At 42.9% G+C, this 15,597-nt stretch overlaps 1 protein-coding gene across 4 annotated transcripts in view; it reads right to left on the bottom strand.

Annotated features, from left to right (window-relative positions):
* Positions 1-5,408, bottom strand: part of LOC308631974 (F-box/WD repeat-containing protein 12-like) — a 67,044-nt gene extending 61,636 nt beyond the window's left edge. For 3 of the 4 annotated variants that reach the window (XM_081263549.1, XM_081263551.1, XM_081263552.1), the window contains exons 1-2: positions 5,286-5,408; positions 2,425-2,462 (exon numbers count right to left, since the gene is read on the bottom strand). In XM_081263549.1, coding sequence (XP_081119675.1) covers positions 2,425-2,462; positions 5,286-5,375 — 128 coding nt within the window. In that variant the 5' untranslated portion in view covers positions 5,376-5,408. The remainder of the gene's footprint in view (positions 1-2,424; positions 2,463-5,285) is intronic. The other variant, XM_081263550.1, reaches the window with a different exon arrangement.
* Positions 5,409-15,597: the final 10,189 nt, after the last annotated feature.

Here is a 15,597-nt window from a genome sequence, read left to right as displayed (position 1 = left end):
TAAGATGGGAGATAAATGTCATTCTGCCATTTTATTTTCTGTGCCTTATGCCTTTTTCCCCCTCTATTCCCCAACTACAGCCTTCTTTGATGCTACCTTCTAGTATACTATTATAATTCCCTCACCCTTTCTCTTACCATTGTCATATATTTGATACTTTTTAGTGGCTGCCTTAAGATCAAAATTTAAATCTTAACTTATAACAACAATGTTTGAATTAGTAACTTAATTCCAGTAGAACATAAAACAATTCCTCCCTGCCTCCTTTTCACTGTTATTGTCACAAATTAAGTTCCAGAAGAAAGGAGCAGCTTATGATGTGATGGAAGTTGAGTGCCAGGAGAGTGAACACTTGGCTGGAGAGAGGAGGCCTTATGGATGGAGGTTTTCAGTGCTCAGGTTATACCAGAGCTGATGTGGCATCTCCTGGCTCCAAGTCCAGCACTACATCTCAAGAGGGGGAGAATGAGGTCAGCTGGGAAATCACTGTTCCACAGCCCCATGGTCTGAGTAAGTACTGGTACTACACGAAGTGTGTCTACTATCTCGCCCCCCCACTCGCTGGGCACCTGTGTGTCAGGCTCTGTGCCAGACACTGGATGAAGACCCACTGTGCTGCTGAATCTCTCGCCTTTTCACAAGTGACACACTGATGGCCTAGGGGGGAAGAAGGCCCAGATTTTTGTGTGTGGCCTGCATAAAGGTTGGCTCACATGAACAAGCTGCCAATGTTTTTAAAAAAGGAAACTTTACAAAATGAAAAACAAAAACAATCACAAGAGATAATTTTACACTAAAATCAAGACGAACACTATGGAATAGTAGTTAAAAATCTACTTGTGATTTGGCCTACAGACAGCAGAAAAACTTTTATGAGGAACCTGGAAGGCACAACATAGGAACAAATGACACTGTGGAAGTTAAGTGGTGAGGTGATTTTTTTTTTATTCTTCTTCTTATGGTACTGGGGACTGAACCCAGGGGAACTCTACCACTGATCTATGTCCCCACGCCATTTCAAAGATTTTTTTTCATTTTGAGACAGGGTCTCACTACAGTGCTTAGGCTGGCCTCCAACTTCCTATATCCTCCTGTCTCAGTCTCCTGAGTCACTGGAATTACAGGCATCTATCACTGTGCCAGGCCTAAATATTTTTTTAACTTCTCAAATAAATACATATTTTACTCATTGGGAAAATTTTTACTCTTATCAGCAAAGATGAGAACAAAGAGTGGGGATGGGACTGACATCTCAACCATTTAAATATGACCACTCCTCTGCAAGGACTTGTATAAGTAGTTACCCTGATCATCAGTCAATTCGTTTATTCCTAATGAAACAATTTAAGAAACACACTGGCACCTGGAATCCCACCAGCTCAGGAGACGAAGGCAGGAGGATTGAGAGTTCAAAGCCAGCCTCAGCAACTTAGCTAGGCCCTAAGCAACTATCTCAAAAAGTAAAAAATGGCTGGGTATGTAGCTCAGTGGTTAAGTGCCCCTGGGTTCAATCCCTGGTACCAAAAAAAAAAAGAAAAAAAGAAAGAAAGAAAAATTAAAAGATCACTGGCAAGACAGAATCTTGTCTACTTGCCTACAGGAAAGCCAATTTCCAAACTTTTTTTTTTTGGTGTGTGTGTGTGTATGTGGTGCTGGTGATTGAACCCAGGGCCTTGTGCATGCAAAGCAAGCACACTACCAACTGACCTATGTCACCAGCCCCTGAATGTTATGTCTAGACCACAACCTCAGAACTAAAGAGAGAAAGATTGAATTCCAACAAAAGTTCTACTTCAAAACTGAATAAATAAGAGAGTATTTGTTTAATTGTTAGTAATAAAAAGCTACAAATAGAAAGTGCTCTGTAATCCTGAAAACAAAATATGGTTTAAATTGGCATTCCTGACTTCTCAGATATCTCAAGGCATAATTATCTAAAATTATAATTATCCTATAATTATCCTAAAAATTCCCTCCATCTTTCAAAGAATCTTTGATGTGTAAATAGGTATTTCCCATCATGAGTGATAAACACAACTCCTGGTTAACAGGCTGAACTGTATTCAGCAAAGAGATTTGACAGGTCTTTTTCTTTCCCTATTCTTAAATTTTAACATCATACATACTTACATTGCTACATTATTATATCAAGGCTGAATTAAAATGAAAGTAATATGATCATATTTCTGTTCATTTGTCTTCTGTCAATCAGTGGCATTCATTTGCTGTATATTTCTGCCTGAGTGGAAACCCTCCCATTTGACAACCTTATGTCCCTAACCAGAGCAGCTTTCTGCTGGTAGGGTCAGGGATAATCATTTCTATGCACTCAACAGAGCCAGAAATTCATAGGGCACTCCGAAGACTTATCAAGTAGACCCATCTCTCCTTTGTAGGATCATCTTTGGCTCTCCCTTCACTCACCTCCAGAGTTCCGTGGTCATTGAAACTTCATTCCAAATCTAGTACCAGGAGGGAGAGAAGAGAATATCTGGTCAGTCAAGAGGTGATTTGAACCTAGCCTGCCAAGCCCTGTGAAAGGAGCAGAGAGACAAACCAGACCTAGTCCCTGCACTCAAGAAAACTTGCCTTGGGGAGTTAGAGAGACATTCAGATAATTAAATAAAAACATCCATACTCCCAGCAGCTCGGAGGCCAGCCTCAGCAACTTAGTGAGGCCCTAAGCAACTCAGCAGGACCCAGTCTCTAAATAAAATGTTTTTAAAAGAGGGCTGGGGGGCTGGGGTTATGGCTCAGTGGTAGAGCTTGCTATGTGAGGCACTGGGTTTGATCCTCAGCACCACAAAAATGGAAGGAAGGAAGGAAAGGGTAGAGGGAGAGAGGAGGAGAGGGAGAGAGGGGGAGGGGAGGGAGAGAGGGGGAGGGGGGGGAGAGAGAGAGAGAAATTGTATCCATCTACAACAACCTAAATAAATAAATAAGAATTTTTTTTAAAAGGGGGTAGGGGGGCTGGGGATGTGGCTCAAGCGGTAGCGCGCTCGCCTGGCATGCATGCGGCCCGGGTTCGATCCTCGGCACCACATACCAACAAAGATGTGTCCGCCGAGAACTAAAAAATAAATATTAAAAAAATTCTCTCTCTCTCTCTCTCTCTCTCTCTCTCTCTCTCCTCTCTCACTCTCTCTTTAAAAAAAAATAAAAAATAAAATAAAAGGGGGTAGGGATGTGGCTCAGTGGTAAAGTGCCCTGGGTTCTGGAGATGTGGGGATGTGGTTCAATGGTTAAGCACTCTTGGGTTCAATTCCTGGTACAAAAAACAAACAAACATTCATATAACGAGCAGGAAGAGACTCAGAGGGCCTTGTAGGGCTCAGAAAGTGATTACTGATCAAGTTTCAAAGAATGAATAGTTGTTACTACTAAGAGAACAGCTGAAGCATCATAGATGGAACAGCTGGGCAAATATGATAAAGTGTGGGGGAAAAATGGCTTATTTACCTGCACAAGCACATAAGATTCTGGTTGGGAAAAGGAGCTGGACATTGACTTAGACCAATCCCCTAAAGCCCTAATGGCAAAAACAATAGAAGTTACTTGAGAACTTTGACTACGGGAATACCAGCAACAAACCACATTATAGAAGTCTGGCAGTTGTGAGGAGGAAGGACGTGAAATGAGATCAGAAAAGAAGACCTTCCATAAAGGCTGCAGCAATGGAGTAAATTAAGGCACTGACCAAGGAGCCGTTGCAGGGATACCAAGATGGAGAATGAAAAAGCCTTCCAGGGAAGGAACTATTCAGACCTTTCTCTCACAGCTTCTCTGCAGAAATACCTGCCAGGGGCACAGGAAGGTTCTGAATGTGGAATGGGAATGAGGGTGCTGTCTAGACCTCATTCCCTCAGGCCCACACTGTCACCTGGAACTTCCTGGCCTCTCCAACCAAGCCACTCTGGATTCTGGAGCACAAACTGCAGTGGGTAACTCAGAGCCGTAGGTGGTCTGGTGGCTCTGCAGTCCCATGCCAGAAGAGTGTATTTCCTAGCCCTGGCAGAAGCAATCAACACCTTCTCCAAGCCTAGACTCCCCTTCAATAACCCTCATGTATCTGCTAGATCAAAATCTCCTGGGTCTTTAGTAACTACTAAAGATGTAAAGTTTATATTTTGCAAAATCTAACCAAAAATCTGAGTATTTTTCATTCTAGTTATAGTTCAAAACCCAAATGAAATCTTATTTCCTAAAGAGTACTATAACATCTTGAGAATCCTTGATAAGACTCTATGGTCTTCATAACGACATGATGAGGCAGGAGACACTGACTTCATTTTACCTATGCAGTGACTATTGCCAGGGAAGACGGTGGTGTCCAAGGGTGTAATGCACCATCTTTCAGATTCGGCCTCTGATTAGCGCTACCCTACTTCTGTAAAAACAGAGATCCGATTTCAGCCCAGTGAATGACTCTGTGGGTTACCCTAAACAAACCACTTACAGTAACAAGAGATGAGATAACATCGATAAAAGTACTAGCTGTATTTAAAATTATGATCATGGTATTCAAAAGAGTATATTTACGAGCCCTTTCATTAAATGAAATAATAATGTGCTTTGAATGTCCTTTTATTCAACAAACATTTACTAAGGGTACTAAATGTCAAGGGACACTGAGTGCTAGAGATAGTTATGAAAAAGACAAAATCCCTCTCTTCGGATGAGTCCAGCAGGGAAAAACAGTTACTAGACAAATACATTATATTAATAGTCAATTAAGTCGCGCTGCGTCCTTCAAAGAATGAATACAGAGGACCTGTAACGCAGGTGGCAGTGAAGCTGCAACAGATGAGGCTATTTCGCTCAACAAGTGTTTCGTGAGCAGAGCCAAAGAGGAGATGGCAAGGGAGCGGGACAAGAGAGGGACAAGAGAGGGACAGCAGAGACGAGGAGCCACTATGGGTGGAAACCGGGAGGTGCCCTTCCGAACTCTGACGGTAACACAGAAAAAAACAGGAAGAAAGTTCCAGAATATTTCAGAAATCCCGGAAATGAGAAGAAAAACCATCCCTCAGCCAACCTCAGGGGTGAATGCGGACGACCGCAGGGAGCGCGGGTCCGGGTCAAGATGCGCGGCTCAGCAGCCCGGACCAGCCCGGCACCAGCCCGGACCAATGGGCGACCGAAGGCACCAATGGGCGACCGAAGGCGCCAAAGCATCCCCGCTGGACCCGGAGCAGCCGGATGCCCCCGCGCACTCCCCCAGGGTCGCGAAACAGGTCCCAAAGGCAACACCCCTGGCCTCAGGCGCCCCAGGCCGAGCGGCGCACCTTGTTCACCTGCGCGGCGCACAGCAGGTCTTGGGCCTCCAGGAAGGAAAAGACGTGCAGCAGCTCGTGCACCCCCAGCCGCTGGGCCATGACTCCCGGCGCCGCCCCATGACTCCCCGCGCCGCCCCATGACTCCCGGCCCCGCCCCAGCCCCGCTCGCTCCGCCCCAGCCCCGCTCGCTCCGCCCCAGCCCCGCTCGCTCCGCCCCAGCCCCGCTCGCTCCGCCCCAGCCCCGCTCGCTCCGCCCCAGCCCCGCTCGCTCCGCCCCAGCCCCGCTCGCTCCGCCCCAGCCCCGCTCGCTCCGCCCCAGCCCCGCTCGCTCCGCCCCAGCCCCGCTCGCTCCGCCCCAGCCCCCGCCTCCGCCCCAGCCCCCGCCCCGCCCCGCGCGCCCCGCCCCTCCCCGCGCGCCCCGCCCCAGCCCCGCTCGCTCTGCCCCAGCCCCCGCCTCCGCCCCGCCTAGTTAAACTGCACTTCCGCCGCGGGCGGACCTGCAGTTCCGCCCCACTTATACCCCGCCCGCCTGGCAGAGCTTAGGTCCAGTTGGCCCAGGCCCACCGGCCTATTCTCGCCCTTCCCAGCTCCCCCTTAAACCCTGCTTTCCCTGATCGTGGGCAGGCCCCTGCTCCCACCTAGTCTTTGTACTGACTTTCACCCTGGCCCAGACCCTCTCTGTCCTTTGGTTTACCTTCTCCCAGACTCACCTTCACTGTCCCTCTCACCACCCCTGTTCCTCTTCAAGTGTCCCACTCGCTACTGTTGTCCTTCTCCCAGGTTCGGTTCTGACCCTGTCTCCTTTCCTACCACAGATCTTCAATCTGGCCCTGATGTTCTCACTTTTCCTCTCCTTACCATTAGCCTTCTCCCTGGCCCTGACGCTCTTCTACCATTGGCCTTCTCCTTGACCAGGGGCATGATTTTGGCCATGATCCCTAACCTCCCCTGACCCTAGCTTTTGACTTTGGCACTGCCCCTGGTCTTTGCCCTGTCCCTTACTTTGCTCTCATTTTCCTGGGCTTCCACTCTCATCCCAAACTTAAACCTGACCCTCCTCCTCCCTCTGCCTAGTTTTGCCCTCATCTCAGGCCCACCCCTCAAATTTACCTTTGGGACTGGTCTTCATTCTTGCAGGGGCAGTTTCCTCCACCTTGACCCTTCCTTGTCCTAGTCTGGGTACTGATCCTGGACATAACACTGTCTTGGTCCTGGATCTTGCCGGGTTCAGATCAGATTTAGCTTATGGGTAAAGTTTGGGGTGACAGTCAAGGTCAAGTTCAAGTTCCGGGGTCATTGCTATGTGAGAGTATGGCCAGGGACAAAGCAATGAGGGTAACAATCAGAATGAGGGTGTATCTAGTCTAGGGTGAAGTATGTGGCAGGTGAAGGATGATGGTGAGAGGTCAGGGCCATGGTTATAGTTAGAATCATTCAAGATCAAAATCAATGTGAAGGAAGTTTTATAGCCAGGGTTAAGTTCTAAATCAGGTTAAGGTCATGATAAAGTGTGGGGGTCATGATCAGGATTGGAGTTCTGGTAAGGGTCAGTCAGTGACAAGGTGAAGGTTAAGTTCAATTCATGGTTTAAGGTGAAGTTTAAGAATAGGGTAGGTCAGGATCAGGATGATGGTCACTGTCAGGGTGAACTAAGGCAGAGAGTTGGATCTAGGCTGATGGTAAATATCCAGGATAACCATGTATTTAACGTTCAGGATTAGGGTTAGTGTCAGATTCAGGTTCAACATGAAGATAATGTCAGGGTCCAGTTGAATTAGATGCCAGGTCAGGGTAAGCATGAGGTTAATTATCAAGTTTAAGGTCAATTAAAAGTCAAGGTGGGTATATTTCTATTACCGCCTTACTGCCTTAACAAGTTACCACAACCTTGTGTCCTGTTAAAACAACAATTATTATCTTAACAGCTGTAGATCAGAAGTTTGGTTTGAGTCTTATTGGGCCCAAATCAAGGTATCAGGTGGGCTGCATTCCTTACTGCAGGTTCTAGGATAGAATTCATTTTCTTGGTTATTAAGGTTTGCACAATTCAGTTTCTCATGGTTTTAAGAATGAAGTTTCCATTTCCCTGCTGTCTGCCAGTGGAAAGCCATTCCCAGCTCCTAGGGGCAACCTGGATTCCTTGGCTTGGGGGCTCCCAAGTCCATCTTCAAATTAAAAAAAAAAAAAAAACAGTAATTGGGTCAAGTCCTTCTCCTCATCCTTCCATTTTCTCTCTCAGTGCAGCAAACAAAGGCTCCTGCATATGATTAGTTCAGACCCACCTACATAATCCAGGATGCTCTTCCATCCCAAGGCATATATCCTTTATCACATCTTGAGCAAAGCTCCTTTATCCATGCATCTTAGACCATTTTCTGTTACTGTAACAAAATATGTCAGACTGGGTACTTTATAAGGGTTTACTTAGTTCGCAGTTTTGAAGACCACAAACCCAAGATCAGGTGGTGTCATCTGTTCATCCTATGGTAAGGGCCCATAGTGAATGTCATCATGGTGGGAGCACATGTGGAAGATCACAATGCAAGGCAGGAGGCCTGCAGAACTCGCGGGGCCAAGGCTTCTTCCTTTATAACTTTCTAATGGGGACTAACTGGAGTCCCACAATAACTGCATTAATTCCTTGTAAGAGTGGCATTTCCCAATGACCCAAGCACCTTCCACTAAGTCCTTCTTCTTAAAGGTTCCACCATTTCAATATGGCCATACTGGGAACCAGGCTTCTAGCACAAGAACTTGTGAGGAATACACTCAAAGCATAGCACCATTATAAGACAACATAGTCATGGATTAGGACAATGCAGTTAAGATCTCAGGATGAAAATCAATGACCAGTTTGTGGTTAAGGTCAGGTTCAAATCTAAGTTCAATGTAATGATGAATCATGGATAGGAAGCAGTCTCAAGGGTCAACATAATGAGGGTCAGTATCAGGGTGCAGTTCAGTTTTAGGGTTAAAAGCCAAGTTCAAAGTCAAGTTTAAGATTTTGATGGGATTTAAAGTAGGTTAAGTGTAAAGGTCAAGTGAAAGGTTCTCCCTGTAGGTCAGTGTTAAGGATGAGGAAATGGCTACACAGGCAAGAATAGTGTCAGGGTGAAGAACAGGTTCAATTTCAGTGCCAAGTTGATGTCAGCATCAAACAAAGGTCATGTTAAAGGTGAGATTAAAATTGAGGTCTGAGTCAAGGTCAGTGTCTGAAGCAGGGAGCAGGGGTCATGATCAAGGTCAAAGTCGATTAGTTTCACCGTATGTATGTAATTCAGTCAAGTTCAAGGTTATAGTGGGTCAGGATGATGGTCATTGTCAAGGTGGGGATTCAGTCTAGGGGCAGAGTGAGGTTGAAATTCAAAGTCAAACTAACAATGAGTGTGCTATTCAAGATAATGTCCTGGGATACTGTCCAATTCAGAATCATGATTAGTGTGAGATGTTTATTGTCAGGTCAAGGTTAGGGTGCATGTGAGGGTCTAGTTAATGTCAGCGTCAGGATCAGAGCTATGGTGAACATCAGTCTAAGATGAGTCGTTGTCAAGGTAAAGATCAAGTTCATAGACAAGTTTAACTTCTAGGTCAAGTAAGGTCAGAGTTAGGTCAGTGCCAGGGTTAGAGTAGAGCCATAATCAGGGTAAAAGACGATGTGAGAATCACTTTCAGGTTTATGATAAAGTCAAATGTTAAATTTGAGATCAGGTGTTAATAAGAATCTGGGTTTGGGGATGGGGATGTGGCTCAAGTGGTAGTGTGCTCGCCTGGCATGCGTGTGGCCCAGGTTCGATCCTCAGCACCACATACAAAGATGTTGTGTCCGCCGAAAACTAAAAAATAAATATTAAAATTCTCTCTCTCTCTCCCCCCCTCTTTAAAAAAAAATACCATAAAAAAAAAAAAAAGAATCTGGGTAATGTGTCAGAGTCCAGCAAAGCATTGTGTGAGGGTGAAAGTATAGGTCAAGGTCAGAGAAGCCTGAAGTCCATTCAATCAAGGTTAGGGTTGGTCATGTTTAAGTTAAGCATAAACATAAGGTTGTCTCAGATTCAGGTTAAATGTTAGGTTCAGCCTCAATCAGAAAATCAGGGTGAAGGTCAGATTCAAGGTCAAGCCAAAAGTTAGGATGGTGTCAAGTTTAGGGGGTTGTGTGGATGTGTGTGGCCAGGGTGGGTCAATATCTGGATTAGCACCAATATAAAACTGAAGTGCAGTAATAGGGTCAGGTTCCAATCCTAGATCCAGATAGTCAGATTGGTGATCAAATACCCAAAAAGAATGGAGTAGCTGGCCGCAGTGGCACACCTGCAATCCCAGCAGCTCGAGAGGCGGTGGTAGGAGGATCAAAGCCAGCTTCAGCAAAGGCCAGGCACTAAGCAGTGAGACCTTGTCTCTAAATACAATTCAAAATAGGGCTGGGGATGAGGCTCAGTGACCAAAAAAAAATGAGGTTCAAGGTGAAGTTCCAGGTCATTGTAAGGTTGAATGTGAGAGTGGTCAAATTTATGGTCTAGATATGAGAAAAGCTCATGTGTGAGACAATGTAAGAAAGCTTAGAGGTGAAATAATTGGGTTATGAGAACCTTAATCATTATCAGTGCATTGATCCTCAGGGGTCATAACTTTAGGCAGATAGAGTATGGATAAGGAGGTAGTCATTTGGGGCATATTTGGGGGATACATATTTTGTCCTTGGTGAGAGAATTCTGTTTCCTGGAGCCATGTCTGGAGCAGCTTTCCTCGGCCACACTCTTCTGCCATGATGTTCTGCCTCACTCAGGCCCCAAAGAATGGAGTCAGCTGCCTATGGACCAAGACCTCTGAAATGTTGGCGCTAAATAGACTTTTCCTCCTTCAAAATTGTTCTTCTCAGGTCTTTTGATCACAGCAGCAAAAAAAGCTGACGAAAACAAATTCCATGCTAAGTTCAAATTTAAGTTAATAAAAGTGAGCATCTGATTCAGGCTCAGGTTCAGAATCAAGATGAGGTCAAGAATATGATTTTCAGCATCATCACAGGAAAGTGTTTGAGATCAAGCTAGTACCAGGATAAGGCTTGAATTCAAGATCAGATTAAAGTCAATGTCAAGTTTAGGGTCATGGTAAGAACAGGTAGGTGGGGTCAGGTTCATGGTTAAGGTCAGTTTCAAGTGCAAGTTAGAGATCACTATAGGTCAGAGTTAGTATCAGAGTAAAGTTCAATCTGAAGGTCAAAACAACGTATTTTTAATCTTTTAATGAATTGTCTTTGTAGAAAGGTTTTTAATTACAATTTTTATTTCATTAATAGATACTGGGCTACTCAGTAACATATTTCTTCTTGGGTAAGCTTTGGTAATTTCTCTTAAGGAACTGGCCAATTTTTATGTTATTAATTTTGTCAATATAAAGTTCATAATACTCTAATATATGAAAAAATCTGTACCATTGATACTAACATCTCATTCCCAAGTAATCCTTGCCTTTTCTTTTATTCCTCTTGATCAGTATGGCTAGATGTTTGTCAGTTTTACAAATCTCAATGAATGACTTTTTGGTTTCATTTTTTTAAAAAACTTTATTATTTTTGGGGTGAGGTGAATTGAACTCAGGGCAGTCGGCCACTGAGCCACATTCCCAACCCTATTTTGTATTTTATTTAGTGACAAGGTCCCACTGAGTTGCTTAGCACCTCACCATTGCTGAGGCTATGAACTGGCCTCTACCTCCAGAGCCACTGGGCTTACAGGCATGTACTACCATGCCCAGCTTTAGTTTCACTTCTTTTTCTCTTTGTTTCAATCTGGTCAATATTATTTCCTTTCGGGCTAGGGATGTGGCTCAAGTGGTAGTGTAAGGGTCTGGCGAAACGTCGGAGTAAGAGACCACAAGAGACTGTCTTATGCAACAGCAGAAGGGTGGGTTTATTTGGAGACCAGCATGCTAGGGCTCTCTCTATAGCAAAGAGAGATGGAGCCCTGAGAACAGCTTGAGCAGAGCTTATATACTTTCCCTGGAGAGGGCAGCGAGAGAAGTTACATTTTGTAGTTTGGCAGTTGGGGACAGCTCATTCTGGGAACAAGATTAGCAGACAGTCCACAGCTAGGGACAGCACATTCTGAGAACAAGATTAGCAAACAGTTCTTAAGATTTCAACAGTGTTTTGTTAAGCATATAGAGAAACGGAGTGACAAGTACCTATTTTATTAACCTTTCAGTAGCGCGCTCGCCTCGCATGCGTGCGGCCCAGGTTCGATCCTCAGCACCACATACAAACAAAGATGTTGTGTCCGCCGAGAACTAAAAAATAAATATTAAAAAAATTCTCTCTCTCTCTCTCTCCCTCTTTAAAAAAAAATATTATTTCCTTTCTTCTACATATTAGAGACTTCTCTTTTTTAAAAATTAAATCCCTCCAGGAGAGGGTCCAAATATGTTGTCCAGGCTGGTTTTGAACTCTTGGGCTCAAAGGTTTCTCCTATCTCTGCTTCCCCAGTAGCCAGGACTACAGGTGCACATCTCCACACCCAGAACCAGCCTTTTTTATATTGTTATGTCATAAAGATTATAAATTAGAGTGGGGGCTGGAGTTGTAGCTCAGTGGTAGAGCGCTTGCCTTGCACCTGCAGGATCCTGGGTTCGGTCCTCAGCACCACATAAAAAATATATGAATAAAATAAAGGTATTGTGTCCAACTACAATTAAAGAACAAATATTAAAAATAATAATAATAAATAAATAAATAATAAAATAAATTAGAGCTGGACGTGGTGGGGCATGCCAGTAATCCCAGCAGCTTGGGAGGCTGAAGCAGATTGTTTTGTCTTCTTGACCTCTATTTCTTGGAGAGATGTTTTAATCTAACCATTTGAAAGTGTGTTTGTCTGATTTTTAGCTCTGCTATTATTTAGTTAACATCTCAATATTTGAGACTATTACATGTATATAAATTTAGAAAATTTTGCCAAAGAATTGAATATCTTTTCATTAGAATATAATCTATTCACACCTTGTAATATTTTTTGCCTTAAAATCTATTGTTAGATATTAAGTAACTACATATTTTTGTCCTTTTGTTTGCATGTTTGGTATTTTCATGTTTGGTAGTTCAAAGCCAGCCTTCACCAAAGTGAGGCCCTAAATAACTTAAGACCCTATCTCTAAACATAAAATTTAAAAATTTGGCTGGGGAGTGGCTCAGTGGTTAAGTGCCCCTGGGTTCAACCCCCTGATTCCAAAAAACAAAAAACAGCAAGCAAACTAACAAAAAAAAAAAGATTATAAATGAACCTCTAAGCACTGCCATAACTACAGCACAAGTACTGACATGTATTATCAGTAAGCGAGTTCACAATATTTTCTATATTTGTTTAATCTATGTTTAGACATGTATTTCTTAATTTTCAATCACATGGGAAATTATGTTCTTATTAGTTTCTAGCTTAATTATATTACAGTAAAAAATTAGATACCTAATTTCACTTTGATCCTTTGAAATTTGTTGAGACTTACTGTGGCTCAGTATATGCTCAATGTATTGTAGTGTGTGCTTGGGAGGAACACGAATCCTGCATTATGTGTGTCCTATATTGACCAAGTATTCACAAATGTCTGACTGCCTATTATTCATTTTTAGGCTTCTCTCCCTGCCTTAGGCCCCCTGCACTTTGGGCCCCTCAGTGTAGGCAAGCATCAAGAGGTAGACCTGCTCTCGTAAGGCCTGAATCGGAAGACTAAGGAAAATAAACAGTCCTGGAAAAACATCTGATGATGCTGTCTCCTGGCTCTCACTGCCTGCTCCCACTCCCTGCTTCTCTCTCCTTAAGAAAGAAATGCCCTTTTCCATTTGCTTCTCCAATATTTCAGGTCCTGAGATCGAGGTGTTCTCCCAATTCAGTCTTTGAACAGTCGCTCAGTCTGGACTTATTTCTGGCTATATACAACCACTAGGTAAATCTGTTCACCCTCTTGGTCAAATTGCCTACCTTCGGAATTGTTTTGTCTTCTTGAAGTCTGTTTCTTGGAGAGCTGTTTTAATCTTACCATTTGGAATATTTGATTTTTAGCTCTGCTATTATTTAGTTAACATCTCAGTGTTTGAGACTATATTATTACATGCCTACAAATTTAGAAAATTTTGCCAATGAATTGAATATCTTTTCATTAGAATGTAATCTGTTCACACCTTATAATATTTTTGCCTTAAAATCTATTGTTAAGATATCAAGTAACTACATATTTTTGTCCTTTTGTTTGCATGTTTGGTATTTACTTTTCTCTTGAAAATATCAGTTTCATTTTCTTTTTAATTAGGATACCCATATTTCAACTGGAACATTTATTCTATTTATATTTAAATTACTGACATTTTCAGCTTAAAACTATCATCTTACTACGTGCTATATATTTGTACCTTATTATATTATTTCTTAATTATTCCATTTTTCATTGTAGTTTTGGATGTTGCATATTCTTTATTCTAACTTTAAAAAAATTTTTTTGTAGTTGTAGATAGACAGAACACCTTTATTTTGTTTGTTTATTTTTATGTGGTGCTGAGGATCAAACCCAGTGCCTCAAGCATGCCAGGCAAGTGCTCTACCACTGAGCCCCAGCCCCAGCCCTATTTATTCTAACTTTATTTTTACCCAAGAAAGTACAAGGCATCCCGGGCTTACGGAGTATAATTGTTACATAGTCTGTTCTTGTAAGTCCACCATCAAGAAAACCTACAGTAAGTTTTCTGCATCTGTTCTGCTTATTTTTAAAAAATATATTTTTTTAATGTGGTGCTGAGAATTGAACCCACTGCCTCACCCATTTGAGGCAAGTGCTCAACCACTGAGCTAAGACCCCAGCCCCTGTGCTGCTTATTTATATTCCTGTCTTATGTGCCTGGTTGTTGTATAATATATAGTTAGAAAAAATTTTGCCGAAATAATTTAAGGCATCTGTTGATAATCACCAAATGAGCTTTTCATCAATCAGCTGCATCTTTTATTTTTAAATATTTTTTTAGTTGTCAATGGATCTTTATTTATTTATATGCAGTGCTGAGAATTGAACCCTGTGCATCACACATGCTAGTCAAGTGCTCTTACCACTGAGTTATGACCCCAGCCCCCAATCAACTGTATCTTATTTAAACCGTTTTCAAATACATCAAGTCCGTCCAGGTACAGGGTGGTCTACATATGGTTGTGTAGACCTAAGAGCTTGAAAAACTGAGCTTGACTGGAGTTTAGAGTATGCAGATATACCTGGAAAAATAAATGGAGGCCAGATCATGAAACATCTGACTTTCCTAAAAGCAACAACTGGGATTTTTTTTTTTTTTTTTGTCTCATCTTCCCACAAAGAAACCAGCAGCTACAGTGACATTAATCACTTCTGGGGCTGGGGATGTGGCTCAAGTGGTAGCGTGCTCCCCTGGCATGCGTGCGGCCCGGGTTCAATCCTCAGCACCACATACAAAGATGTTGTGTCCACCGAAAACTAAAAAAAAAAAAATTAAAAAAAAAATAAAAAATAAATTAATCACTTCTGTATCCTCAGTGCTCAAAGAATTTATGCACATGACACCTAAAAAAAAACCCTTTAAGAATAAAGGACTGCTATGGTTAAGCTTCTGTTTTTCTGTCTCACTGAACCAAAGTCTTTATGTGACCACCATCCTAGTCTTTATGTGACCTTATAGTAAGTCTTGACACCTGGTAAGTTCTTTGATCATCACCTCTTCTTCTTCCTCCTCTTGACAGTTTGCATTCATATATATATATACACACACACACACACACACACACACACACACACATACATACACACACACATATATTTTTTTAAATATTCTTTTTAGTTGTAGATGGAAAATAACTTTATTTTTGCTTATTTTTATGTGGTGCTAAGGATCGAACCCAAGGTCTCATGCATGCAAGGCAAGCACTCTACCACTGAGCTACAACCCCAGCCCTCCCATGTATTTTTGGAATCATCTTTCCAAATTGTTATCAAATAAAAATGTCTGTACCGGCTGGGGTTGTACTAGGATTTATGGAATAAATGAGTTCCAGGTCTGCCAGGTTTCCTTACTTGCACAGCTGCTTTGGTTCACCCTCATCCTCAGTAACATCCTAACAGGCGAAGACTTCACTGCTGAATGCCCAGCTTGCCCATCCCTGGACCTAGACTCCCTCTACCTCATTTCCAAGTAAGCACTCAGTCACGTGAGGCCACAGGAAGCCCTCAGGGCCAAAGCAGCTGTGCTCGCAGTCACCTTCAGGTGAGGGCCAGGAGACACTGTCACTTCCCCATCTCCCTTAGCAGAAACAGAGGAGGATGA

The sequence above is a fragment of the Spermophilus citellus genome (assembly GCF_964194105.1).
Source record: "Spermophilus citellus genome assembly, chromosome: 12".
NCBI lineage: Eukaryota > Metazoa > Chordata > Mammalia > Rodentia > Sciuridae > Spermophilus > Spermophilus citellus.
The sequence above is the reverse complement of the archived record's forward strand: the minus strand, read 5'-3'. Positions and strand labels throughout refer to the sequence as shown.